We start from the raw sequence: 14,276 nt of genomic DNA, 5'->3' as shown, positions 1-14,276 counted from the left end.
GTCCATGTTCAAATATATGGCAGTTCAGTGCTGGGGATATAACTTCTGAGAGTGATTACAATTTTACACACATATATTTTTAAAGCTTTTCAGTAACAGATATTTACTAGAGTGTTTTAGGACTTACAGAGCATTGCTAATTCAAACTTATTCTCAAATTTCTCAAAATACTGTGCAAATCTTTATGTGTATAAAGTGGTATATAAATAAATATCAACTGATCCACTGAATCCAGTTCTTCATTTTTTTTCTCCCCTCATCTTGAGCCTGATAATAAAAATCCAATATTGATTTTCATAAAAGGGAAAAAAGCATGCCACTTACAGTTCAGTTACATCTTTGGGGATGCCTTTAGGCAAAGCTTTTAAGCCTTTGTTGCTGCAGCGAACTACTGTGTCTAGACAAGTACATTCTGCAGGACAGCGGGACAGTGGGGAGCAGCTATTGTCATCATTTCCTGGTTAATAAAAACAAACAGATATTAAGCTTGCTATAAAAATGGTGCTTCAGTATTAGCAATAATATCCCCCCCCCGGAATTCATATAAGCAGACATGATATTTCCACACTGTGATAGCTCTAGGTAGGGAAAACATTAAATTATCTCTGTAATCCATTGCTCCAAGAATTTACATTTCAAGTGATGCTTATTTAGGATAATGCTGTTTTACTAGGTAAAATGCTATTATAGGGAAAAAAATCATTAAATGAAGAACAAAACACAAAAAGAAAGATAAAGCAAAGTATTTGTTAATTTTCAAAATTAACAAATTATTAAAAATAGGCACTATCTTTAAAGAAAAGTTACAGCCTTGAAAAGTGACAAACTAATAAAGAATTAAATGGAAGCATGCATGAGAAAGATGCATGGTAGTAGCCTTTTTTCATTTTTATTTTTAATTAAGCATTGAGGATGTCACAAACTAAGCTAAATGGCATGTTATTTGATCAAGTAACCTGAAAGAGCATTTGACTGGAGCATCAGCATTTACAAATATTCTCATCTGAACTATATATGTGATCCATGTATTTAATTTTTATATTATCCCTAAATTATGATTTACAGTACTGAAGATAAGCAAGAAACACTTTTGAAAGCATATATACAATAGCCGTGTTTTTGCTGATTATCTAAAAAAACAGGTGGAGGATTTTTAAACTGATGTAGAATGAAGTGCAGATGAAGTAATTTAAAGCATAATTAATGCTTTAAATAACTATGGATCTGTGGGAATCATGCAGCTATACATATGAAAGATGAAATAACAAAAAGCTCAAATACTAATTTTCTTACCGTCATCACATGTAAAATCCTGAATTGCTACATCCTGGATGGGAATCTCTTTAAGGAAGTAGGGTTTTTGGCAGCGAGGGTTCCCTGTCACAATGCGTTTCTTCCTTAGCCAGTCTCCAAGCCATGCAAGATGGCAGTTGCAGTTGAAGGGATTCGCCAAGAGGTTTCTAAGAACCACAGGAAAGTTTACTTTAGATGACACCATTTTTTTTCATCCTCAGTATTTAATTTCTATTTTCAAAAACCTAAGCTTAAATACTGTTCTTCAAACAATACTGTGTATAAGCCATAGGTGAAAGCTGTAATTTAGGCTCTGTGTGGTGAATCTTGATATAACTCGTTTAGAAATAATTTAAAACTGTCAAAGACCTGACTTGTTGTAAAGCTACTCTGTACTGATAATGCAATAATTTCATATAGAGATGAAAGCTGATTACTTTACATTATTAGTTTCAACCTGACAACAGCTATTCCATTAATTTGTCACCTCAAGATTTCCATCTTTTATTTGCTCTAGAGAATAAGTTTCCTATCTGAAGTGACAGCTAAGTTGATTACATGCCAGTTATAAAAATGCATTTACTTCTAGAATTCTCAGTACTTTTGGCATCTCCCTATTTCAGCACAAACCTATTGACAATTCTGTTATTTATAAACATGTCATCCTTAATATGCACAAAGTAGTCACTTGGTGCCAAGTGTCACTTTTTATGTAAAAAAAGGATTAAGTACTTTCCTGAATGTTGCTACCTACAAAAAGCATTTCTTCAGTAAACTGAGTGGCAGCTTTGCTCACCGTTTTCCTTTCCTGTAAATTACATCATATTTAAGTAAAAAAAGGATGCTTCTTTCTATAGAAAATTAGACTGAAGCTTCATTATAAAACATGTATGAATTGAAATCTTCTGTAGGCCAAGGAAGCTTAAGATAATAATTTGATGTCACACGGCAGAAAGACAGACACATGGTGGTTCAACCAGCTCTGATTGTGCAATGCTTAAACAAAAGGTGGCTTTCTCCCCTGGTTCAGATCAGTGGGCTTCTGTTGAAGGAGGAGTTGAGCAGTACACTTTTCCTGCCTTCTCAGGCACTTCTGAAAATAAGCCTAGTGCTGCATTCAGGGGTACCATGAAAACATGCTCTTAAGTGTCCAAGATAGTTCAGGAAATAAACTTTCTCAAAAATACTTCTTTGAACTCTTTCTTCCCTTAACTTTACCTCATGCTGTGAAAGTATATAGCAAACGTTAACTTAAATGTTCTCAGAGAGTCAGAGGCTTAAGTTCAGGTAAGGTAAAACTCAAACATGTGACTCACAATGTAGAGAGAGAATGTAGTGTATCGAAGGAGCCAGGTGCCACGGTGGTGATCTGGTTGTCATAAAGCGAGAGCAGGCGGACTGAGCTCAGGCCCGTGAAGCTGTCATTTCCCACACAGCTCACACGGTTGCTCCTCAGCATTCTGATAAAGGAAAGATCAACATTTCTCATCTTAGCCTGAGCAAGAGCTGCAACTGAAGTGGTGGCCCAAGCAAGGGCCAAGAGGAATGACTCCGAAGGGATTACTGCTGGTGGAGAAGCCACAAGTGCAGTGACTCCTGTGCTGCCTGTCACCTCACTTGAGGGGACTGAATGCAGTGTGCTTGAAGGAGCCAGAAAAACAGAAAGAAAGGTGGGTAGGCTTCACAGAAACAAGGGGTGCTTCCCCTAAGCATCTGTGTTTTTTTCTTTCAATCAGTAATAGTTTATTAATTGAAAAAAAATTGAAATTCCCCAAATTGGAGTTACACAGCAACCCCCTCTTTATGCTTCCAAGCCTATTGGAACCAGCTGGACTCCTCCTAAGATGCTTTCAACCTGATTTTTCTTAGGATGAATTCTACAAGCCACTTCTACTACATTCTCAAGTGTTTCAATTAAATGAAATCAGGGTACCCTGACTCTTCTTCCTCATGACTCTAGGATCTACTAAAAAATTAAGAATACTGAATAAGAAACCGCTATCCTAAAATCTTTCATATTTTTGTAAAACTTGTAAGCTTGGAAGTTTGCTGTTCTCCTATCTGACCATCAATAAATGAATATTTTCCACCATGTCTTTGTCTCAGAAGAAGTGCTTCTAACAATTTTACAGCTTTAAATGCAAAGTTAGAAATGATAGACCTGATTTATTAAAAATACAGCTGAAGCCTCCAAGACCATTTAATCTCATCTTGGGTCTGCTGATCAGGATAGGCTCTCTGAGTAAGGCCAAGAAGTTGTAGATTGTATAAACATATCTTTTTGAGTGGAAAGAGCTAAACTGCTTTCATGGAAAGAATAAAATGAGCTCAAGCTATAGTGCTTTTACTCCTCTCTCCACAGTTGAAATGAAATTAAAATTACTTAGGAAAGAATAATTTCCTCTATTTCAATATCCACCAGAGTAATTTTTTCCTCTAGCAAAATCCCCAGGAATGGTTAGACTGAACTGAATCAGACTCTACTACATAAAATGTGCAATTCCTGTGCAAATTTCTGTTACTTTGAAGCAGATGATTATTTTCAATTTCTGCATTTGGATGTTTACCCATTCTCAACCACTTCATCATTTTAAAGGACTTCACTTCTGTAGTCAAGCAACCACAACAAAAGATTTCAGCTATTTTATATCCATAATTAATAACTAAAGAATTAATATAATGTAAGACAACCTCTTGTTAAATAGCAACAAAAAACTAAGATATTAATTAATAATCTATAAGTATTCCTCAAAATTATTTTTTTTAGGAAAGATAAAATATTACTTTTGAAAAATACCTGGCAGAAAGGAAGAATAAAACCACCCAAATTGTTACACTCACAGCGTTTTGAGACTTTCCAGTCCTTTGAACATTTTGTGTCGAACACCTTCCAAGCGGTTACTAGTGAGCAATAGTTCATTAACACCAGAGGCTCCGTCAAATGCTCCTTCTTCGATATCTGTAATCTTGTTATTGCTAAGGTTTCTATTACACATTAACAGAAACAGAGAAAAATATGTTTTCTTTTTTGAGTATTCTAAATTAACTGTTAAATGCTGCAGACTGCATAGATTTTAAGATACCAAGTTATTATGTAAAAGCAACAAATTCATTGTTCAAATTCAAACTGACAACAAATGCAAAATTCAATGCCCTGCTACTAAAGTAGTAAAGATTTTTAAAGCAATCTTTGGAAGATGTTTTTAAATAATGGCAATTACCCAGTCCATGCTACCACCACACAAGAACACCTTTTCATAGATTTGAATCTTGTCAGTGACTATATTATTTTTGTGTCTCCAGTCCTTGTAGCATTATTTGACAAATTAACAACAAAATGATACTATATGAACACCAGCACAACTATGTTTTGGTAGACACAAATATAAGAAAACAGTATAAACAGCAACATATGTAAATGAAATGTGTGAATGTAAACAGTACATGAAATGTTAATAATTTATGACATTAGTTAAAAATGAGGGTTTATGTGCAACTTAGGCCATTTATCTGCAATCCACATGCAAAGCAGATCGAAATGTGGGAAAATGACCTAAAATACTGCCAAAATATTTAGTGCTTATGGTTTTTAGTTGAAATATGGAAATTACATCCCAAATGGGTGGTATCTGTGCTATACATACAAAAGCATACATAGTCAACAACACGCATTTACTTAAAGATTTTTCATCTTATTCTTGCCTCCTTTTGGCTTAGTTGTTTCATGTAACTATACATGTTATAGAAGTACAAATATACAAGCTAAACAGTCATTCTTTAGAAGCTCTTAAAAATTCTCTGAGCCAATGTAAAATGAAGTGAAGCTAAAAACCTTTTATTTCATGGAGATAATGGCATTGGGAAGAACGAATATTTGATGCAATTTCTAGAACAGCATCTTTATTGTTCAAATCAAGAGAGCTACTATTTCTTAGAACAAAAATTTATATACTTGCCAGAATCAGCTGGTGCCATTATCTAAGACACAGAAAATAACATTTTGTGGCTTAATCTTGTGTGCTGACTACTCATCTCTAGCCTAGCTATAATTTGATGTACACCTTGCCTGTGATGATGGACACAATCACAGAGAATCATAGAATTATTTAGGTTGGAAAGGACCTTTGAGATCATCAGGTTCAACATAACCTAGCACTGCCAAGTCTACCAGTAAGCCATGTCCCTAAGTGCTGCATGTTCATGTCTTTTAACCACCTATAGGGATGGTGACTCCACCACTTTTTTGGGCAGCCTGTTCCAGTGCTTGACAACCCTTTTGGTGAAGAAAATCTTCCTAATATCCAATTTAAACTTCCCTGAAGTGACTTGAGGCCATTTCTTCTTGTCCTATCACTTGGTACTTTGGGAGACGAGACTGATCCCCACCTCACTGCAACCTCCTTTCAGGTAATTGTAGAGAGGGATATGGTTTCCTCTATGGGGCTAAACAACCCCAGTTCACTCAGTCACTCCTCATAAGGCTTGTGCTCTAGGCCCTTGACCATCTTCTTGTCCTTCTCTGGGCATGCTCTGGTACCTCAGTGTCTGTCTTGTAGTGAGGAGCCCAGAACTGAACGCAGGATTTGAGGTGCAGCCTCACCAGTGCTGAGTACAGGGGGATGATCACCACCACGGTCCTGCTGGCTACACTATTGCTGACACAGGCTACAATGTCATTGGTCTTCTTGGATGCCTGGGCACAAGCTGCCTCATGGTCATTCAGCGCCATCAATCAGCACCCCAAGGTCATTTTCCATGAGCAGCTTTCTAGCCACTCTTCCCCAAGCCTGGAGCCTTGCATGGGGTTGTTGTGGCCCAAGTGCAGGAGCCAGCACTTTTCCTTGTGGAACCTCATACAGTGGTCCTCGGCCCATTGATCCAGCCTGTCCAGATCCCACTGTAGAACCTTCCAACCCTCAAGCAGATCAACATTCCTGCCCAACTTGGTGTCATCAGCAAACTTACTGACTGTGCACTTGATCGTCTCATCCAGATCCCTGATAAAAATTTAAACAGACGCGTCTCCAATACCTAGTCCTGGGGAACACCCCTTGTGACTAGCTGGCAACTGGGTTTAACTCCATTCACTACCACTTTTTTGGGCCTGGCCATCTGTCCAGTTTTTTACCCAGCAAAGAGTATGCCTGTCCAAGCCAAAAGCAGCCAGTTTCTCCAGGAGAATGCTGTGGGAAACAGTGTCATTTAGTTTCACTGTGAAGATGTTCAGTCTCCTCTAAGGTGCTGCACAAGACTGGAAGCAAGAAACTCAATTATTTCTCATGTCAGCTGGTTTATCCGTGTCAAGCCCTTAGTCTCCTAAAATCTTATTTGTTCCTGGTGTAACATGAATACTACTTCACCCACTTCACAGGGATATTTTAAGGATTAATGTTGCATAACTAATCAATGATGCAGTCCATACATGTGCTTTATTACTGATGAACCATCAAATCAATTAAACATTTAGGCCCCAATTTTTCAGTGACATCTGTGCAGAAAGACCTTTGCACCTATTTGAACCTCCAGAAGAAATATGAGCTCCACAGAAATACAGAATTTACTCATATTGGTTTCCCTGTAACATCAGTACCTCAGTGCTTTCCAGTCACACTTAACCAGTCACTGTATTATTTTCTGAATTGAATAATGTTGCAATGAATGATAACTATATGAAGTTACAAAGCAGTATTATTCAAAATGTTAATTTTTCATTAACATTTTATCAAATCTTTCCTTCTCAATTATGCAGATTTCAAAGCTCTTGGAGTTCTGGCAGACAGCTACACTGAGACTTTACAATTTTCTTCCTTTTCTTTCTCTTGACATGAACACCTCCTCAGCCAAAAAGCAACTAGCTTTAGATGACATTAAATGTTTACTAAGCTACCTTTACAGCCTGAAAATATGTAATTACTGATAGTATACTCTCTTTTCCTCATTTTTCTTATAAACGAAGATCTGCTATATCTGTGTGCATGTGTAAAATGGCACATCATGTATTTTATTTATTTCAAAGGTATTCTGCAGCTGTAAAAAGTGCTAATATGAGATCATTGAGGAATAAAGAAAGTAGATACTACTGTATAGCACCAGAACACTCCTGTGCCAGACATTCCTACTTTCTTAAGTACTTAAACCCAATCGTAAGTGCCAAGATGAACTCAGGTAGACAGGACAAAAGCAAAGTTGATTTTTTTTATTATTATTTGTCGGTTTTGTTTAGTTTTTTTTTTTTTTTTATATATTTGTCTACAAACTAAAAAAATCAGTAACAGATAACTGTGATCATGACAGCTGCCAGCAAGGATGCAAGAAAGGCTAACAATATTTTAAGTAATACTATTGCTCCTCTTGAGATTTTGGTCACTAGTGTCATAGACTGATTTTTTTACAAATAGTAGCAACTTGGTGTCTACAAAACACTGCATCATTCATTAATCTGAACTATTTTTACTTGCATTTATCTTCACTTACTATTTATGCTTGGATTTAATCCTTCGAAGATTGAGCACAGAGTCACTAAGTCTAAATAATCTACCTTCAAATATGTCTTTTACATAAGCAAAAGAAAAGCTTTTCATAGATTTATTTTTAGTAACAGCTACAAGTGGTGAGATTATAAACTCCTCTTACAACGTGAACTGTGAACATGGACTTACATGGATGAGCTATCAAACCATTTTTTTCTCAGTCATTTAATTTTGATATTCCCCTCATCTAATGACAGTTTAATGAAGCACAGAATCAAAGGCATGTCTTGAATGTGCTGAAACAGGCAAAATTGTCTGGTAAGGGAGTTGTACAAGAAGCTACAAAAGATTACTGGACCCTTCTTTGAGCAGCTTATACTGTAAGCTCCCTGCTGTGGCTGCATAACAGACCGGCTGTCCAGACACTGCAGTGAAGGTGCCAAAGCTATACACCACAAGAAGTTTTTGCTAGCAATGCCTAGTGCCATAGAGAAGAGCTGCCAACTCTGAGCTACCTCAGTGATTAATTTAAACACATTCTTGATTTTTTTAATTAGAATATACTGAAACTTTTTTAGATAAGAACTAGGGAAGGTGGAGAAACACAGCAAGGAGCTAACATGTTTTGTGACTAGACAAAGTCACTGCAATTACACTTACATTTTACGCAGCTGAGGAAGTTTCTTAAAGATTCCAGTAGCTTCCAGGACTGAAAATTCATTGTTATTTAGCCTCCTATAAGAAATGACATCAATTTCAGAAAAAAATATTTAGGCATTGGTACAGAATGTTAGACTCTAAGTGAACTTTTCAGACTGGTTTAAATGTATAGCCGGTGTTTAACTGGTAGCTGAAGAACAATTCTGTACCTAATGTTATTTCTAATTCTGATAATTCTTGTAAATGAAGATTCTCCTGAGTTAAACTTAGGCATACATAAGACATAAAGAATAAAAGCCAGATCACAAAATAACATACAACTAAAACTGCAGAGAAATATAAGGAGATGTTTTTAATTTTTCTTTTAAGGGAAGAAAAACAAAAATGTAACTAAGGAAGGTTTCAATTCCATGGCAACTTACAAATAAAAATCTTTAAGAAGTACATATAAACCACTGAAGATTAGTTTACTGTTCTTTAAAGGATATCAGGTGGGGTCTGCCAGACATCTGGATGTGCTCACAGAACACTATTTACAAGAATAAATAATTACCTTATGCTCAACAGTTCTTTTGAGTAGGGTCTGAAACACCAAAAATTTTAAAACGCTTATCTGACCACGGTTTATCTTCAGACAACTACACCTAACCCACATATATTGTGTAAGGAGCCATTAAATGCTGATTTGTAGCAGTAAAAGAAGGTATGCAATGAGCAACAAATACTAGCTGGATACTGATCTTTCCTGCCGACGTATCAAAGCTTTTCCAGCATAGGATACATTTAGCAGCTGCTAGGTTAGGGGACCATCTGTATTTCACAAAATATCTGCACTGACCCAGTATTCCTTGCTTCCTCTCTTGAATGAAAAATGGAAATTGAGTCTTAGATTCTTTATATGTTTTAATGGACCCATCTTATTAAGGAAGAGAGTCTGTCCAGCTTTTACTTCAAAATCTTAAATAGGAAGGAAAAGACATGCCTGAGAACATTACTATGAAATTCAGCATAATTCTAAACCCAGAATACTTTTCAGAATTGCCTTATTGCAAGACAATATTAAAAAAAAAGCCATAGAAAATTAAAGAAAGCTAATCATTCATCCTTCCTTCCTGCTCATTCTCAATGATAGCCAGAAGGGAAATTAAGGTTGTAAATCTGAAGGTATGTCTGTACAATAATTTAAGCACAGAACGAAGCAGAGAAGACAGGAAGAGTTTTTTGGCTCTACGTGGAACATTTGTATACCAGATATATAAGTGCAAGGGACATGAATTTCAAAAGATACTACCAACTCTAAAAATCCACTGAATGACTTAATGTGATTTTTAGTGGGACAATACTGGATGAATTTTTACAGTCAATTAAAAAGTTATTTCATCATTACAAACAGTCTTTTTTTTCCCCTGTCCATCAACAACAGAAGTACCACACATTCTGTAAATGCTGACATTTCCAAATACTTTCCAACTCCAGTATCATCTGAGAGAATTTGTTTGTGAAAACATTAATTGATTCTAATAATACTCCCTTGCTGTGCTCTATTGCAATCCATTCCAACCCCACTGAAAAAAAAGAAAGCAATTTGATCCTTTCCTCTTTGCAATAACCTTTTACATATTAAAAATAATTAACTTTGTCTCTCCCTCAAGTTTCTTTCACACAAAGGCATTTAATCTTTTCAGTTTTTCCTCGGAAGTCTTCTTTTCTAGATGATTCTTGCTCTTGAATTGTTTATCAAATGATTCATTCATTGTTGGGCAACCTGACCTAGATCAAGATGTCCCTGCTTATTGCAGGGGGGGTGGACTAGATGACCTTCAAAGGTCCCTTACAACCCAATCTATTCTATGATTCTTTGCTTCTAGGAGATTGCTGGCTTTAGATCTGAAACCGTTAAATACTTCTTAAAGATTCCAGTAGCTTCCAGGACTGAAAATTCATTGTTATTTTGTCTCCTATAAGAAACGACATCAATTTCAGAAAAAAATATTTAGGCATTGGTACAGAATGTTAAACTCTAAGTGAACTTTTCAGACTGGTTTAAATGTATAGCCGGTGTTTAACTGGTAGCTGAAGAACAATTCTGTACCTAGAATCTTAAACTGTTAAATACTTTTGCAAGAAGTTTTTGTTCTATTATCATGGTAAGTGATACTACACACAGTGGCATCAAAATTACTACAGATGACTGGAAAATTAATAGATGTGGTGGTATCTTCCTTCTGGATCTTAATATTATTGCTTGAGCCCAGTGCTCTTTACAGTAATGACAGTTGTTACCTGTCAACCACTTGACCAGGAAAATGATATTTAAGTACTTGTAACTGGTTTATTCAAAGAAAAATACTGAAATGTCATTCTGTTATGAAACAGATGATTTGATGATGATGTTTAGCTGTTCTGTTTCTGTTTTCTTTGATGCTTTTCCCTGTTTTATTAACACAACAGGCAAGATATTTGCATGTTTTGGTACAATAGCTAAACCTTCTTGGATAGCTATGTACTGCATTTATATTCATGCTTTCGAAAAGTGTCACCTTAGGATATGATATATCAGCTGCTGTAAAATAATTACAAAAACTGAACATTGATGACTGAAACTGTTTTTATTTAGTGTTCTTTCTAGGGACCCTGGTTTGAGTGGTTTATCAAATGACTTTTCCTATATATTAGATTGCTACCTATATATTAGAAAATGATTTTATTTTCTGGGGTGCATTTACAGGCTTGTTCTTTATCTCAAGTACTTTAATGGCAGATGAGACAGATCTTTTCCTAGTTTTCTGGAAGACTGTGAGCAAGTAACAAAATATAAACAGAACAGCACTTTGCACATTTATATATTGTTTTCCTTTTACAATTAAGTTTCTATCTTGAACTGTATTATTCTTTTCAGATTTTTTTTTTTAATAACTACTCTGCACAATCAACACTCTTTTTCCTCAATTTTGATCCTCATTTCCAAGCTGTCTCAGCTCCAAAACCACCCTACAGAAAATAATCTAGCCACCTTCATCACTGTTATGGAAGTGTCAATGTCATTTGACTCTAACAAGGATCTTCATCTCAAATTTGGTGGGTAAAAGAAAAGAAAGGCTACCTAGCTGCTCTTCTCCTATGTGCATGCAGATGTTACGAACTGGAAATCACAGAGCGGCCCTACAACTAGAATGGGAAGTCCCAAGAAGAGCATCAAAGACCAGAAATAACAGAAAGAAAGAAGAGAAAGACTTGCATCATTGAGGCAAATACTAAAAGAGTGTATTTAGCTAGAGCAATCGGATTTTTACAGGAAGTAAAAAAAAAGGCAGAAATAATTCCTTTACCCCCTCTAGAATACTTGTGAGGCTGTTGAATTTTTTATTACATTAAAAGACTCAAAGAACGATCTGTACAGCTTATTAAGAAGTTGGTTGAATAGTGAATATATTACAGTATAAGACCATCTTACTTGATAAAGTGCTGGACAGAAAAGAGTTCTTTGAGGGCAAAAAATATGAAAGAAGCAATGATGGAAACTGAAGAGTGGCAGATTCCATATGGAAGTAGAAGTCCCCATTTTAAAAGGTTTTAATAGAAGTGAAAGGAGATGATTAAATTCTATAACACTTTTAGGGAAATGAGGTTTTAATCCATTGACACCTTCAAACATGAGTGCATGTTTTCTGAATGAAGTGCTGTAACCAAATATGAATTTTGCTTTAGTCAAACACAATTTGTTGAATGAAATTTGACATTTTAGATACACAGCAGATGAGTTTTGATCATTTGTTTTTTTCTGAATTTAATATGTATGATTCATAATGATAGAAAGAAAACACTTGACAATTTATCTTCCACATGTAAATATGAAAATCAATTAAAATATTAAATTAAGATTATTATTTCTTAGTGCAGAGAGAATTAAACATGAATCGTGTTAAAATTCAAGACAATGCATGCTTGTCACTTCGACAACTCCATTTCTCATCTCTTGGAGCAGTAACTATATTTTTATAATCATTACTTTATGATCTCCTACACTTTAACTTGTAACTTGTTTCATCTTCAACTTGTTTTAAGTCTTCAATTTAAGTAATTTTATCTCAAAATATTATAGCATAAAGTAAAATGTATTTATCCACTGAAATCTATCTCCTTTTACACAAAACTGTGTATCATTTTTTTCTTCTCTGGCACTACTTTATGAACAATAAATCAACAGCATGAACAGCATGGCCAAAAGCTGAGTTTTGTTTTTCCCACATATGCCACATTTTCAATTGAAATTGCCAGGCTTGTAAAGGTGCTTCCAGATGTAATTAGAATTAACCATTCAGATCTGTAATTAGAACACCACTAAATTAAACTCATTTTCCTGGCTCAGAGACAGGCAAAAATCTCCATTTCTCTTTACCCATATTTCAGTTTCAAATTTCTTTTCCTGTCCAAATATTCAAAATCCTTAGCTACAGTCTCATTATTTCATACCTGCAATGCTGTACTGTTGCTTTGATGCCAGCTGCAGACTGATTCCTTCCAAGAGATACTGTTGCTCATTTCACCCTGTGTGTCACAACTTGATCACAGTACTCCTGTCTTCACGTATCTGTCCCTGCTTTACTATGTCAAATCAAAGTCCTTCTCTTTTGTCCCTAAACACTCTGCCTTGTTCTTTAAAATGAACCTTCTAGGAAAAACAGCTATTTCCTCCTGCCTTTGTTCTGTCAATGATGGACACTTTCATCTGCCTTTCTGACGATCCTTCAAGTGTCTCTGTATTCCCTTTCATACTATGCTTTGCATGTGGGAAAACCTTGTAAAGCTGTCTTAATTTTACCTTTCAATCCCTCCTTGAAGACCCCATCAGTTGTAATGCCTACAAATCATTCCCATATGGCACTTATTAAGCAAGTAATAATCTGTGACTTCTTTTCTGCTCATATCTGCTCATTACATTACTATCTCATCTTCTTAACCCAACTCTGTCTTGTTTGTCTGCTTTATCTTCCTCTGGTCTCCTGCCTGACATACATAATGTGTCCCCTGCATAAGAAGAACCATTTTTGTTTTATTAAACACCTAGGTAGTACTTTTTAAGACAGACCTCTGGTTACTGGCTGTCCTACTTGCTCTTGTAGTTAAAATATAAAGCAAAATAAACCCCATTACCTTTGAAAAAAAATCCAAGTGGGTAGCTCATGTACTGAAGAACTAGAAATATAGAACAGTTGCCTTATTTTTTCATCACAAGTTTTTAAGGCTATGTGGAATTCAAATGATGTAGAAATAATTTTTATTAATATCTGGTCCTCTCAAGTGCCTTACAGAGGGGCATATACACATACATTTTGTTTTGCTCAAAAAAGTAAAGCTGTGATTTTGTATTTGAATATTTTAGTTAGTTTTTCCATAAACAAATAGTGATTTAATAAGGGTTCAACTTACAACTCTGCAGTGTACTGGGGGATATGATCAGGAATTTTGTTCAGTTTCTGATTGGAGCAGTCCACTGTGGTCCCTTCACAGCGACATTTCTCAGGGCAAGCCAAATCTGCAAAGCAGTCTCCGCTTAATTTGGATCTGTAATCTTCAGTGCCTGTGGAAGAGTCAAGTCAAAATAAAGATACTGGGTCAATAAAATAGAAGATTTGCTTCTTGTGAGAAGGCTGAAAAGATGCCTGCAGTGCAGATAACAGGTGGGCAACTTGGGAAATGTATGATAAACTTTGTGATACTGAACAGACAAAAGGGCTTCAAGAGAGGGTTAAATATAGGGGCTCAAGATATGCTGGAAAAAGAAACTGTGACCAACTTCACATAACAGGATAACATTAACTTGAGCTTTTCACAGCTGTACTTTCTGCTGAT

The 14,276-nt window shown here is 35.7% G+C and overlaps 1 protein-coding gene across 7 annotated transcripts in view; it reads right to left on the bottom strand.

Moving 5' to 3' along the window:
- Window positions 1–14,276, bottom strand: part of SLIT2 (slit guidance ligand 2) — a 266,925-nt gene that overhangs the window by 51,433 nt on the left and 201,216 nt on the right. For all 7 annotated transcript variants that reach the window (XM_061379837.1, XM_061379839.1, XM_061379838.1 and 4 more), the window contains 6 exons: window positions 13,854–14,004; window positions 8,424–8,498; window positions 4,135–4,278; window positions 2,610–2,753; window positions 1,294–1,460; window positions 325–457 (listed from right to left, as the gene is read on the bottom strand). In XM_061379837.1, the coding sequence (XP_061235821.1) occupies window positions 325–457; window positions 1,294–1,460; window positions 2,610–2,753; window positions 4,135–4,278; window positions 8,424–8,498; window positions 13,854–14,004 (814 nt within the window). The remainder of the gene's footprint in view (window positions 1–324; window positions 458–1,293; window positions 1,461–2,609; window positions 2,754–4,134; window positions 4,279–8,423; window positions 8,499–13,853; window positions 14,005–14,276) is intronic.

The sequence above is a fragment of the Neopsephotus bourkii genome, unplaced genomic scaffold, assembly GCF_033783945.1.
Source record: "Neopsephotus bourkii isolate Nb327-2 ecotype Australia unplaced genomic scaffold, CSIRO-AGI_Nbou_v1 NB_1780, whole genome shotgun sequence".
Lineage (NCBI taxonomy): Eukaryota > Metazoa > Chordata > Aves > Psittaciformes > Psittacidae > Neopsephotus > Neopsephotus bourkii.
Note: the sequence above shows the minus strand (reverse complement) of the source record. Positions and strands in the feature narration are given on the sequence as shown.